Source organism: Podarcis raffonei, chromosome 4, assembly GCF_027172205.1.
Source record: "Podarcis raffonei isolate rPodRaf1 chromosome 4, rPodRaf1.pri, whole genome shotgun sequence".
Lineage (NCBI taxonomy): Eukaryota > Metazoa > Chordata > Lepidosauria > Squamata > Lacertidae > Podarcis > Podarcis raffonei.
The window spans coordinates 35045405-35058759 of NC_070605.1; the positions used below are offsets into that span (position 1 = coordinate 35045405).

At 43.7% G+C, this 13355-nt stretch overlaps 1 protein-coding gene and 1 non-coding gene across 2 annotated transcripts; both read right to left on the minus strand.

Annotated features, from left to right (window-relative positions):
- Positions 1–244: 244 nt before the first annotated feature.
- On the minus strand, positions 245–316 carry TRNAH-GUG (transfer RNA histidin (anticodon GUG)). The gene has a single exon. It is a non-coding gene; the product is annotated as a tRNA-His (tRNA).
- A 3237-nt stretch (positions 317–3553) lies between these two features.
- On the minus strand, positions 3554–12941 carry CPOX (coproporphyrinogen oxidase). Its single transcript, XM_053386164.1, has 7 exons — positions 12414–12941; positions 9969–10112; positions 9568–9678; positions 8439–8580; positions 7761–7979; positions 5752–5856; positions 3554–4796 (listed from the first exon to the last, which is right to left on the minus strand). Exons 1-7 carry the CDS (start codon positions 12874–12876, stop codon positions 4709–4711), a joined length of 1272 nt encoding a protein of 423 aa, XP_053242139.1. The 5' UTR covers positions 12877–12941; the 3' UTR covers positions 3554–4708.
- Positions 12942–13355: the final 414 nt, after the last annotated feature.

Consider the following 13355-nt stretch of genomic DNA (forward strand, 5'->3'; position numbering starts at 1 on the left):
CTTCTGCATCATGTCTCCAATGCACTAAAATGGTTTCTTTTTTAATGGATTGCTTTGTGCGCCCCTGATAAATTGCGTTAGAGAGGCTGGAGGAAAGAGGACTCCTTTGCATCCCTTTCCTCTAGAAATACGGAAAACATTTCTAAAAGGGAAAAAAAGAAGCAAGAACTGGAAACAAAAGGTGGTTATTGTATCAGGTTTCTATTCTGCTTTCTTAAGGCCCAGAAAACAAGGTGAAAACTTTTGCCGTGACTCGGATTCGAACCGAGGTTGCTGCGGCCACAACGCAGAGTACTAACCACTATACGATCACGGCGCGCCACCGCTGAGCTGGAAAATTCCTCGTGAAAAAGCGTACTTGAAAAGGAATAGCAGCGAGAGGGGCAGTCTTTAACATTTCGCTGCAGGTTGTAATTAAATTGTTTAATACTGTTCATTAAGCAAAGCAAAAGCCTCCTTCTGATTCATTAACTACCCGCATTCCTTCTGTGTTTTTTTGGTCTTGATCCTGTTAACCTTTGTGTTCTGCATGCATTTACACTATTTGGAAATAGTTTTCTTCTGATGACAGCCCCTAGGTAGTTTTACTTCTGTATAAAGGTATCGGATGGTTTCCCACACATATATTACCATTTTAGCCTAGATGGAAGCCCACCCATTGCTCTGACATCTCTCCTGCCTCTTCCTTATTCAGAAAACGTAAAGGAAGAAACTAGATCGTAAGATTTAGTAAATATGTGGCATGTTGATGGTGGGGATTATTTTAGTTTCCTCTCCACGCTTCCTGCAGTTGAATTAAGCCCATGATGTCACAGGGTAGCTTTCTTAATCCATAACTAATACAACAGCCTAGTTGCATGGTATAATTGTGTGGGGTGGGGTATACCTCTCAAGTTTTTATTGAAACGTTTGCTTTTTCCTATTTAAAAACACTTTTCAACGGACCTAGTCTAGTTTATATAGAAAATTTAACAGGTATCTTAAAATAGGAGGCATCTTTGCTGGGGGCTTTCTGTAAGTAGAATATTTTTGGTGACACTCAGGAAACTGAGTAAAACAAATTCAGGGAAGCCAAACAAGAATCACAACTCTTAAATATTAACTTAATGTAGGGAATAACATTTAAAGTCATTGACCACATTTTTTTACATCACTCATTGAAAGCAACAGATATGAAAAAAAGCAGAATTCCTCCTCGGGAGCCTACTCCAAAATGCTGCAAAACACACTCAGCTTGCTTTCTTAAAAGTTGTTCTCAGATTACCTATAGCTGTGTACAGCAGTGTGTTTTCCAACTTTCACAGAACCTAAAAGTTAATATAGAACCACCACCTAAGATGCATTTTGGATGAGTGGGTACATCTGCACCCACCCTCACAGAGCAGAGATCTTATGGCAAATAAAAGCACTATTTGTTTTGGTTTGTCTGCGCCTTCAGCAATAAATGCCTATTGAAGTTACCGCTGCTGTTTGAGAAGGTAGTCAAATCCCAACTTGGGAGAAAGGCAGGATATAAATATATTAAATGCATAATTTTGAATATTGCTTAGGGTCATCCATGTGCCAGAAGAATCAAAACTTAAGCAGCGCTTTTTCAAAACACTGGTCTGGTTCGAAATTCCACAAACTGAACTGTTAGAAGAGTGAAATTTAAGTTTTGCTTTTGAATATGAGGTACAATAGTGGGCAGCCTGACTGATAACTTTCAAAATATATAAAAGATATATATATATACACAAATTTATATAAACAACGAAGTTATACAGAGTAAGTGTCCCATGAAGGATGCATGAGCAAATGAAGTTATCTGGGTAGTTCTCAAGTGTCTTGAGTTCTGAGATGTCCTAGAGGAGCTGGTTGGATCAGGATGAGGGGTGGGATGAATTACCTGCTCAGAAGCCCAGGGAGGAACCTACCAGGCTGGCATGAGCCACATCCGAGGCCCAAGAACCATCACAGCAATGTGCATGCAAGACTACCGATGAGGAATCCAATCCTGGGAATGACCCCATGTTCACATTGCCTTTGTATTTTGTATAGAATAAACCACTTAAATTACTAACTACCTACTCATTACTTTTCATCACCTGTGATGATTGCCAGAAAACATAGCTCCCTAAAGCCTGAAAGAAAAATGACCAGCACACAGGTTTGTAGCCTCAGCTGCTTTATTCAGTTTCACAGTAAAGGATGTAAAGTTCTGCTGGCAAACAGAACATTAAAGTCAACAGCATTTTGTATGAGCACTAAATAAGTTATTAGGTTTTGTAGATTTGAAGGCTGTGCAGGAGAGAGAATGGAAGACATGGAAAAATTCAAGGGGGAAAATTCCCCTTTTAAACCAGGGGTTTTAAATGATTGGGGTCGGGAGAAATCTTGGAAGAAATTGGAAACACTGCTGTGCAAAACTTGAGCAATATTTTCAAATAGTTAACAGCCAACGAACACTAGTCCATTTTTTTCTGATTCAAGATTCAGAAGGTAGCAATGTAAACAATCATAGCATTGCTACTGCATTGGAGCACTTATCAAGCAACACGCTTAGCACATGATACTGGGAACTTTCAAATGTTTTTGGAGGCAGAATATCATCAAGGATTCGGTCAAATCTACAAAACATGGCAGCCTTTGGAATTTATCTGACTCTTCCAGCTTCTCCATTGCCGCAGATTCCTCCATTTTCTGCACTGGGTGAAAAACTGAGGAACAATTGAAGACACACATTCACACAGAAACACAATACTAACTTTTGCACAAAAGAGCTGATCCATTTTCTGAAACCCATAAAGCTCAAGGCAAATATCCCATGTATGTTTACTCAGAAGTGCCCCACTGAGTTCTAACGGGTTTACTCCCAAGTGTGTGCATGGTATAATATACTAGTGCATAGTGTAGTGCAGAATATACTACTGAAAATTTTAAATCCAGAGGGGAGTTTTTTTGTGGCCTTCTGTATGTTGTTGAACACCAACTCTCATCAGCCCTAGCCAGCATGGCTAACAGATCATGAACGTTACACCCCTGCTGCTAGGTTTCTAGTAAGGGAGACCACTGAAAGCGTTGCCAAAAACAAACAAACCACTTAAAATTCTAAGGAAGCACACTCCGGCTCAATTATTAAAAACGTATTGTGACCTTCGCTACAACACAAGTAGAACAACATCATACCACAGGCATAGAGCCATTTCCACATGTCAAATCTAAGTCTTGGTGTTTAAGAAAAGCCTTTCTTGACAAGGTGCAGGTGCAGTAAACCTGAGATCAGAGAATCCTTTCTTCATAAATCTGATGTGACAGAAGTATGTTTTGCTCTTTTTAAGACATTCTCAGCTGACATTCTTTTATCACCACACATCCCTACAGTACATTCTGCCAACCCAGACAGGATCAATTTGAATTAATTGAGGCTCTGGGGGCCTTTTGGGTTGAGAAGTGGTATAAAAATAAGCTTTCTACGGTTGTTTTCCAAGAGTCACTAGGCTCACTTTTAGGTTTGGAATGAATCACTTGCAAATGTTAATACGAGACAGAACTGAAAATCGAAAGGTATGCATTCTATTCCATGCAGCTTTTTCATTTTATTTACAAATGTGGGAAACACAAAGAGTGCACAACTTCTAAAATTGGTCCAAGCTGTCACTGCCCAACCCTATTCGGATGCTCTTAGCCATGCTTCTGGGCCTGTAGAAACGCCTCCCTTGGACTAGGTGAAGGCTTCTTGAGGGCAAAGGCTGAAAAAAATTCATCCAGCAAGTGAGAAATGTTACTTACTCTGTGCATCTGCTGGACAAATGTTCAAATAACTTGCACATGTTCAAATATGTAGGAACATAGGAAGCTGCCCAATACAATATCAGCCCTTGGTCGATCTAACTCAGTATTGTATGACAATGACTGACAGAGGCTAGTCTCCAGAGTTGCACACACAAAAGGATTCCCTCTTCCCTACAGGAGAAACCAGGGATTGAACTTCTGGATGCAAAGGATCCGCTTCACTAGTGAGCTACGGCCCTTTCCCAAACATAATGCACTGTACTTTATATAAGGTAATTTATGCAGTACTGTTTGTGAACGCATATTACAGGAACCTCAACTGGTGATCTAGTGACAGGAAACCACTGTCCAAATTTCTTTTACATTGTTCTCATTGCAAAACATTCCCCATCATATTATTCATTTGAGAAATTATTGCAGATCAAAAGGACAAGCTTTAAAATACATGACCCCATAGGACACAAAGTGGATTTAAAGAGAAAGCAACTCTTAACTGCTGAAATGGGCTAAGATAGCCTATAACAGAATCATGTCAATCAGGAGGGTAAATCAAAGGAGGTTCCTGGAAAAACCGCTTTGGGCCTAAACCTTAGGAGCTGGTGCAGAGTTTTAGGGCAGTGTGTGCTGACCACATTTTGAGCGCATTTCACCTTGTTGGGCTGCCTCTGCACCAAGCCTGTTGCATTTTCAGCAGTGTATCATACCGGTACAAATGGTCAAGTGATCCTCCCGCCAAGAAACTGCTAACGGAGCAGCTTGTGGCTTTTAAAATGGATATTTACACATAACGAAATTGAAACACTATTTCTAAGGCACATGATAAGAGAATAAGTAGATAAAAAACTAACTGCCACACAATGGCAGTTTGATGAGCAAGCAGGCAGGAGTTTGTGTCCTTTCTTCATGGCTGGCTGAGGGCAGCCGAAGCAGCTTGTCAGGGCACCCAGTCTTTTGGATGGCGCAAAACTTCTAGGATTTCAGCTTCCCTGGAATTCTCTGGAGGAGAATGCATGTATTCCCACCTGCGCACAATTTTAAAATTACAAACATACAATTATTTCACCTGGCGAGCAGGATGCATGCTCTCTAGACAGTACAGTTTCATACTTCTTTTGATATCTCAGAGTGGGACCCAATGGGTGTCTATGTGATTTGATTCACTAGAGAGGAGGGGAGGGGGGTGTCCACCAATTTCCCCCTCTCCCTGCAGCCTGTGGCACTCCACCCCCCCATTCAGCTCCCAAGAGTTAGGGACCCTGTAGAATAGCCAGGAAGACACGTAAGTAAAGCAGTTAAGAACTCCCTGAGAAAAGGTCTATCTCTATGTAAAGCAGGACTTTTGAATACCCTTCATCTCCTCCTCATACTAGATAAGCATCCAAACCACCCACCCTTATGGAGTTGATAGCAGCATCTCTCTCCAAAACAGGAAAATATGCAGATGGAGGGACTGGGGGGAGGGCTGTTGGCCACAAACCCAGGTGAGCACTCATCAGACCCTGAGGTAGTCAAGGGGAAGCAGAGCTTCTTGTACTGGCCAGACACTTGATGTGTTCTTCATTTAAGCATCAAATCCAGAGGAGCAGAACAAAACAGTAGCTGGCAAGTTGTTTCTTATTGGTAGCAATATCCCCAGCCAGCCAGCCGAGTCCCCCAAAATTATGAGGAACTACTGAGTTCAGGTTCACAACATGGAAAAAGGCCCAGCTGATGCCACTCCCTCACAGTTGCCCATTCACTAAGCACCCAGCAGCAGCAAATATCTATCTATCCCCACCCCTCTTGGGTCTCTCCAGAGGGAAGTGTTCTTCTCACAGTGGCAAGGACATTCTTCACCTAGTGTTGGCTTAGTGCACATGGAAATATGGATTCTGAGAAAGCTAGTTACTGCTACTTATTGCACAAAGCTAGCTAGCACACATTCCTATCAAGCCATACCTGAAAAGTTCTGTTTAGAAGTTGAGATTATGCTCTTACCTGGCAGTGAGTGGCAAAGACATAAGAATGCTTTCGATCCTAGATCCTGGTGTTGCAAGTCCAAACTTAGTACCTCTGTCATAAACAAGATTGAATTCCACATACCTGTGGGAGAACACAGGGGAGAAAGAGAGACTTTTGTCTGTTTCCTTAAACTGTGTTACTAATTCTGGCTTTGCTAATTACAAGTAAAGGAAAGAAGTTCTGCAGGAAATTCTACTCCAGTACCTGGCCAGGGAAATCCTGCATAAAAGCCTTAGCCTTCATGATTTTACTAAGCACTTTCCACATATTTTCAGGTCGAACTTCATTATAAGCTAAAAAAAAAAAAAAGTAACCCAGAGTCCAAGGATCTTAAGCTGAATTCTGAAAGTCGATGCTTGCAGAGAAACTTGGAATAAATCCAGCCATGCACATAGGTTAGCAACATTGCTAGTAAAAGAACTGCTCAATTGCTTGGCTCAGAAACAAAAGAGCATCAGTGTGAGACCTACTTCAGCATTTGTGCAACAATCAACGCTCAGTATTGTCTCCCTGAACAAAATAGGAAACACAGAAAAACTTTTATTTTTGCAAGAATGAGGAAGACGGGCTTCCAAATAAGCTGTCTGAATGGACTGTCAAATGAACATCTACCTTCAAGTCCAGTCACAGTAGACTGAAAATTACATTTGAGTCCTAGGCATAATTTTGCCATTCCAACACATGAACCAACCACAGAAGCCTTCTCAGCTCTACAGCAGCATCCTTATCCCATACGCTAATCCCCTCCCAGGGCCACAATCTCAACTGGTCACAGGTCTCCTGCCACCTTCTCTAGTTGCTACCTTAGAGTATAAGCCATTGTCTTTGAAGCAGGACAGAAAACGAACGCTTAGTAACATTTTAAAAGTTGGAAACAACAAGTTTTTGGTGTGTCTCAAATTAAAGGAGAGAGAGGTTGAAAGCCAAACAAAAATACAGTGGTACCTCGGGTTAAGAACTTAATTCGTTCTGGAGGTCTGATCTTAACCTGAAACTGTTCTTAACCTGAAGCACCACTTTAGCTAATGGGGCCTCCTGCTGCTCCCACACCACTGGAGCACAATTTCTGTTCTCATCCTGAAGCAAAGTTCTTAACCGGAAGCACTATTTCTGGGTTAGCGGAGTCTGTAACCTGAAGCATCTGTGTTGGTGACACATCATTTCGCAACACAATAATTGAGTTTTACTAGCAACCCGGAGGTTAAACTAACCCCTTTCTAGCGCCGGCAGGAGTGTGGGGAGCGTTTGCACGACACACTAATGTGTCACAACACACAGTTTGGAAAGCTCTGTTATAGGATACAGCCAGAGTCACGTTGACTGCAATTTCAAAATTTGCACAGCAGAGAACTCTCTATCTTAAAGACCAGTCACAATGAATGGGGAAAGGAGGGGTTATAATGGTTAGCTTGTCGCTCCTTATCTCAGTGCAAGGAAAACCAGAACTCAGCTACCCTAATCCCAGCCTCTACATGGTTTATCAGAAGACACGAAGCAGCCCCTGTGTTTTTTCCCTTCAAGCAAACGCCCTGATCTCACAAAACCAGAACCATGCTCCAAGGCTGTCTTTAGAATCGAAAGATAATCAGACACAGTCAGCACTTGGAATTTCAAATGCTGCAACAAGATTGTTCAGAAACTGTCATTAGTTTGTGGATACAAGTATGCTGATATAGTTCAGTTTCAGTTGGCGGGGACGTATTTATCTTGCCAACAAGGAAACAAATTCAGTGTCTTTGAATTAAGTTCTGGGCACAACTCAACAGGCTGGCAGTTAGAAGCCTGGTAGAGCTTCGGATGATGAAGAAATTAGAATACCACTGACTTAGGACAAAGACGCGAAGAAGGTTTTTGGTTACTTCAAATGTATTAAACTGACATTTTATGAAAAAGGGGCAAAAAGGTTTTGGATTAGCCATCTTGCTGATCAACCGATGAGCAAAAGAGCACCCCTTCCCCGTGGTTTGAAGCCTTCCAAAGCTCACCTCCCTCTGCGGATCTGCTGCCACAATTTTTCCTCTGGTGAGAAGGTGTCATGGCAGTGCTTCTTCACAATGGGAACATAGCAAGGCACAATGGCTTTGGCACAACTCTGCACAAACTGAAAGACCTCTTCTTTTGAAGGCGAGTCCAGGTCATCAAAAAATATGCCTCCAATCCCTCGTCGTTCTCCTCGGTGCTTGATATAAAAATAATCATCACACCTACAACCATGAATGTTAGGCACAAAAGAATTGGTTATATCGGCAGATTTTGAAATACATTGCTATATATAGAGCCTTGGTGGGGGGCACAGCTGCATAACCTCCACCTTTAGCAGAAGAATAGGGTGAGGTGAGGTGAGGGAAGGGAAGCGAAGGGAAGGGAAGAGAGTCGACTCTCTCTGATCCCATTCAGTTCTTAATAACGTCAACAGTACAGACATTGGCTGAGCAGCCCTGTTTAGGGAAGTTTTTAATGTCTCATGTTTAATTGTGTTTTTAATATTCTGTTGGGAGCCGTCCAGCCAGATGGGTGGTGTATAAATTTATTATTATTATTATTATTAATATTATTATTGTTAGATAGAGGACAACTTTAAAACTATAGGGCAAAAGCTCCAAGATGTTTTAAGATAGTTTCTTCCTTCCTCAAGGAAAATTTGATTAGGGCTTTCTACATACCATTTCTTAAACTTGGGGTACAGCTCTGGATTATGCCGATCACAGGCTTCCTTCAGAGTTTTGTGGAAATGAACGGCGTCATCTTTGTCCAAGTAAGTTGGAGTGAGGTCTGTTCCACCACCAAACCACCACTGTGTCGTACCTAAGGGCAAAAAACCCCCCCAACAACTACATAATTATTTTACCCATAAGAAAGTTATTAGACATATTTGAGTTGTTTCCAACGCTCCAGAACCTGAACTCCACTTCCTCCCCTCACTGCCATGCCCACAAAATCTGCTCTGGAGGGCCCTGCAACCCCTTAGAGCTGATTTTGAGGGTGTACAGGAGGCTGCAGCAGACAGGAATGTTCTGCAAGCATAAGTCTCTAACTCATCACTTTTTTACACTTACTCATGTAATATATGAATAATTACATGCATTTACTTACTGACTCATCTGTAATACATACACACACACACACACACACACACCGTGAACTTAAGGCAACTGCCTGCATTATACTTGCCAATACATGTGAGGAAAATTTTGAAGGGTAGTTGAGAAAATTGATTACATACAAGGCACTTATTTTAACTTCTGCACTCTCCCAGGCTTATGGATGAGAGAAATTCTTTTTAAAAGTAATAAAAACCAAGTTTATATACAGAAGGCAGGTTGACACTACTGTCCTTTGGTCACAGAATACATATCAAAACATCCTGCAAAACCAGGGATTAAAGCATCTGAAATGCTTCCTAAAATAGTTGTGGAAAACTGAAGAGACCAGTGTAAAGAGAAATGCTCAGATATTTTTAGGATGTTATGACAAGCAGATTCCACACCGCCTAGGTTAATCGGTAAAATTCATGTTCCTTGAGAAAGTCATCCCACTGGGAATAAAGGAGATAAATTTTCTACCTACATCTTTTCAATCTTCTTTTCTCCCTCCTGCTGACTTCTTTAATAGGTCATGGCTGTAGAGATCTGTTATACATGCCACAGATCATCTTGTTTAGGCAAGCAGAGGTTAAGGAGGGCAATTCTCAATCTCTTACTGCAGCATAAGAATTCTCCCTTCTAAAGGTGGGCTCCATTATTTTTTCACTCACATATAATTCAGACACTCCTGGTTCATTACTGATCTTACCATCGGCCTCCTCAATTTCAAAGTATCTGTAGTTGAAGTGTATGGTGGGGACATGAGGGTTCTTTGGATGAATAACAGAGCTGACTCCCATAGCACAAAAAGGCAGTTTTCCTATAAGGCAAAATAAAGGAAGTCTGTGCCAACAAAGAAAACACCATCCAGCTCTGAAAACAAAACAATTATTTCTAATTGTGCTTCCAATTCTGCATCGTGCATCCCAGAAGCAATGTGCACGGACCCACAACTGGAGCTCTCATGCACCTATAGCAGAGCCTGAGCCTTGCAGCCTGCCTGAGCCCTGCCTCAGCTTGCCCTGTATGCAGCCTGAAGCCTGCCTTGCTTTGCTCCCATTCAGAGCCTGGCCTTGGGCAGATCCAGATTTCCAGAGCAACATGCCTTACCACTTTTGCCTTTCAGGGTTTTCCCTCTGCTTCTCATCTGCTGAGCTGCTTCTTCAGAAAGGTGTCCAAAAACAACAGATACATTAACTCCGGCCTTCTCAAAGACTTCTCCATTCTGTAGTACGCAGCTGATGCCTCCCCCACCTATTAAAACAAGAAGCAGGATTTCATTTCACTACCAATCAGTTCAAAATTAGTGTACACCATTTGTAAAGACACCTGTTCATATAGTTATCCAAACCTAGGCAACAAACTATGGGTTAAGTCTGGTTTGCTAAAGAGTAACAAACCTGGGTTTGGGCATCACAGGAAGTCAAGCTTAATTGCAGGAAGAGTGAAGCAGGAGTAATTGGGCAGTGGCTTCCAGTATGCTGCTGGTTCCCAATGTAAGCCAGTAACCTTGGCTTATTGTGATGTGTGAACAAAACTATGATCTGTTACTAAGCAGAACTATAGTCAGAACTACCTTCCACTTTATTAAGCAGAAAGAAAATCAACCAGTTAAGTTTTTCTTAATTTTTAAAAAATATATATATTAAAGTGATATTTTTATAAAGCTTCCTCTCAAAAACGATGTGCATTAGGACAAAAAGCAGGCGTGATAGTTTTTTCTGGTTTTAAAGATGCAGTGTTCTCTGATATTTGTAAAGAGCAGATAGGACCTCAGTGGGACCCTCCTTTCTTATCTGCTTCACTCCACGTACCCTGCATGCCACACTGGCCTCAGTCGTACAAAACCCTCCCTTGCAATCAGTCATGCTCATCTTCAAAAGTCAACTGCCCATTAAACACAAATCATTTAAGGGTATTTTGCCTCTAAAAATGGTCTAGTTCAATTAACTGTGCAACTTTGACTTTTACAACTCTTCTGCATCTGTTAGATAACATTTTGTTCCTGATCTGGCAATTCACTCCAGAAGCAAATATGATTAACAGGAGAAAACTGAGAGGCATTTATTAACAGCCCCTGAAGCCCTGGGCACAAAGTCACAAATAGAAACTGTTCAAAGGTTAGGTACACTCATACTAATTACATATTAAAAATTCTAAGATTACATTTTTTAAAACTCCAATTATCAATCTAAGGCACACACTTCCCAGATGTCTATCTGTCTTCCCTAAAGGACGTCCCTCTCATAAAGAGACTTGTATGAACATACAGTCCAGATCCCATACACAAAAGATGGACTAAAAAAGTGCCAAATATAAGATATTCTAAGCTTCCCACCCTTTCCAATCTGCAACTTCCTTATGTTAGGCATTTTCACTGTATGTACACAAAGACCACACTCTCTTATGCTCCAAAATAAGCTACTATGTCCTAGTTTGATAGCTATAAACACGAATGGATTCAAGTTCACCCATAAACACAGTGATAGGAGTATGTGTGTCTTCAATCACCAAAATTGCAACACATCTACTGAAAGGTGTCAAAAAGCAATTAATCCTCACTTTGAAAACTTCCCACTACAGTTCACACTTACTATAGCAGTGTCAAAACACACAGCCAAACATGACATTGTGGCAGCATCCCCAATTACACACCCCTAAAACTCACATGGCCCATAACTCAGGTGCAGGTAACAAAGGTTACATATCCTTTACCCTTGGCACTAGTTTATTGCAATCACATTCCAAGTCTCCAGCTCTTTGGGTAAAGAAGGGAGTCAAATCCAAACTAGCTATTCTGGCTTTGTTTTGAAAGGTGTTGCTCAAGCAGTGCTTGCAATCCTGTACACATTTACGAGAAAGTAACCTTGTGGTTACTTCCCCATGAGTAACCTTGTGGTTGACCTTACTTACAGCAGAACCAAGTCCCTTGAGTACAGTGGTGGCAATTCTGCATCAATGAGGCTGCAAACCTAACCCTGCTTACTTAAGGAAGAAACCCCCACTGAATTCAGCAGGGCTTATTTTCTGTGTAGAGGTGGTCAGAACTGACTGCCTTTAAATAGAGGGTGCTTTGCTGTGATGCTTTTATCCTAGATGATCTCACTGAGATCCCTGCATGGCAGGGGGTTGAACTGGATGACCCTCGGGATCCCTTCCAACCATAGCTGTCAACCTTCCCTTTTTTTGCAGGAATTTCCCTTATTCCAGCGCCGTTTCCCGCTGCTATCCCGGATTGTTAGATATCTCGTAGGCTGTCCCCGGGACAGGTGAGGCTGCTGATCCCTTATTTTCAAATCTGAAAGTTGACAGCTATGCTTCCAACTCTACGATTTCAGCGATCCGTTTGCTTTAACAGATCCTATAAATTCTATCGATTTTTTTTTATCATTGTTATTACGTCCTACGCTTTTTTGGTTCAAGCCACCTTAAGAGCCCTTGCCAGGAGGGGAAAAAAAAGCCAATGACAACAATAACTCCGGGAGCCCGAAGTGCACGTGTAGGACGTGCACTTCCGTGCGTGTGCTCGGCACCCCCCTCCGGAACTTGGGTCACCTTCCTTCCTCTCCCAGCGGTCCACGGTGAACTGGGCGCCGCGGTCGACCTGGGCCAGGGCGCTGCACACCTGGCTCTGCGTCTCCATGATGAGCAGCTCCATGCGGCTCCGCATGGCCCCGCGGCGGTCGCGCAGCTCGCCCAGCCCGCTCACCGGCGGCGCCATGAAGCGCTCGCAGCGCAGCGCCAGCTCGTCGGCGCCCTCCGCCTCCCGGCCGCCGCCACCGGCCAGCTGCCCCCGCCGCTGCTGCTCCATCTCGGCCCGCCGGGCCAGCCCCAGCCCGGCCAGCACCGCCGCCGCCGCCGCCGCGCCCCAGCCGAGTCTCTCAGCCCAGCGGGAAGCTCCCGGCGGCGCCACGCAGCCGCCTGCCCAGAAGCTCCTCCTGCAGCAGCAGCGCGGCCCGGCGCCCAGCGACATGCCCCGGGCGCCCGCGGCGCAAACCCCGCGCATCAGCAGCGACATGGCGAGCAAGCGCGGAGCTCGGCCACCGACTGCTCCTCACGGCCCGGACTACAAAGGAGAGGCGCACACGCCCCCTCGCCTCGGGAAAGAGGCGGGGGAAGCAAGCAAACAATCCCGAGCAAAGGCTCCTGGGAAACGTAGTTCGGCGCTCCGTGGTTCGCGTCGCCGCCGGGAGGCAGCCAGACTACAACTCCCAAGCAAGCTCCGGAATGGGCGTCCGAGCGGGGAAGGGCTTGCTTTGCGCAACGCGGCAGGCAGGGCAGCACGTAGGGCGCGTTGTTGGTGGCCTGGGCTGTCAACGCGGGCGCTGAGCAAACTGAACTAAGCCGCCCTGTGATCGTCGGAGGAAGCGCGGCATAGGAGTTCAGTAAATAACAATAGTAAAACGCGCCCCCAGCCCCGCGTCCCATTTCTCTTAACGTGAGAGCGTCGGATCACGATGCATCAAGAGGTTCAGTCCTAAGCACTCGTGGAGTAAA

What these genes read in the sequence shown, in the direction of transcription:
- CPOX (XM_053386164.1), bottom strand. Translation starts at nt 12,876, where the DNA reads ATGTCGCTGCTGATGCGCGGGGTTTGCGCCGCGGGCGCCCGGGGCATG. An exon ending in CCGCTGGGAGAGGAAGGAAG is followed by an intron (nt 10,113 to 12,413) that starts GTGACCCAAGTT and finishes TTGTTTTAATAG; the next exon opens with GTGGGGGAGGCATCAGCTGC. An exon ending in TACCCCAAGTTTAAGAAATG is followed by an intron (nt 7,980 to 8,438) that starts GTATGTAGAAAG and finishes TCATGGTTGTAG; the next exon opens with GTGTGATGATTATTTTTATA.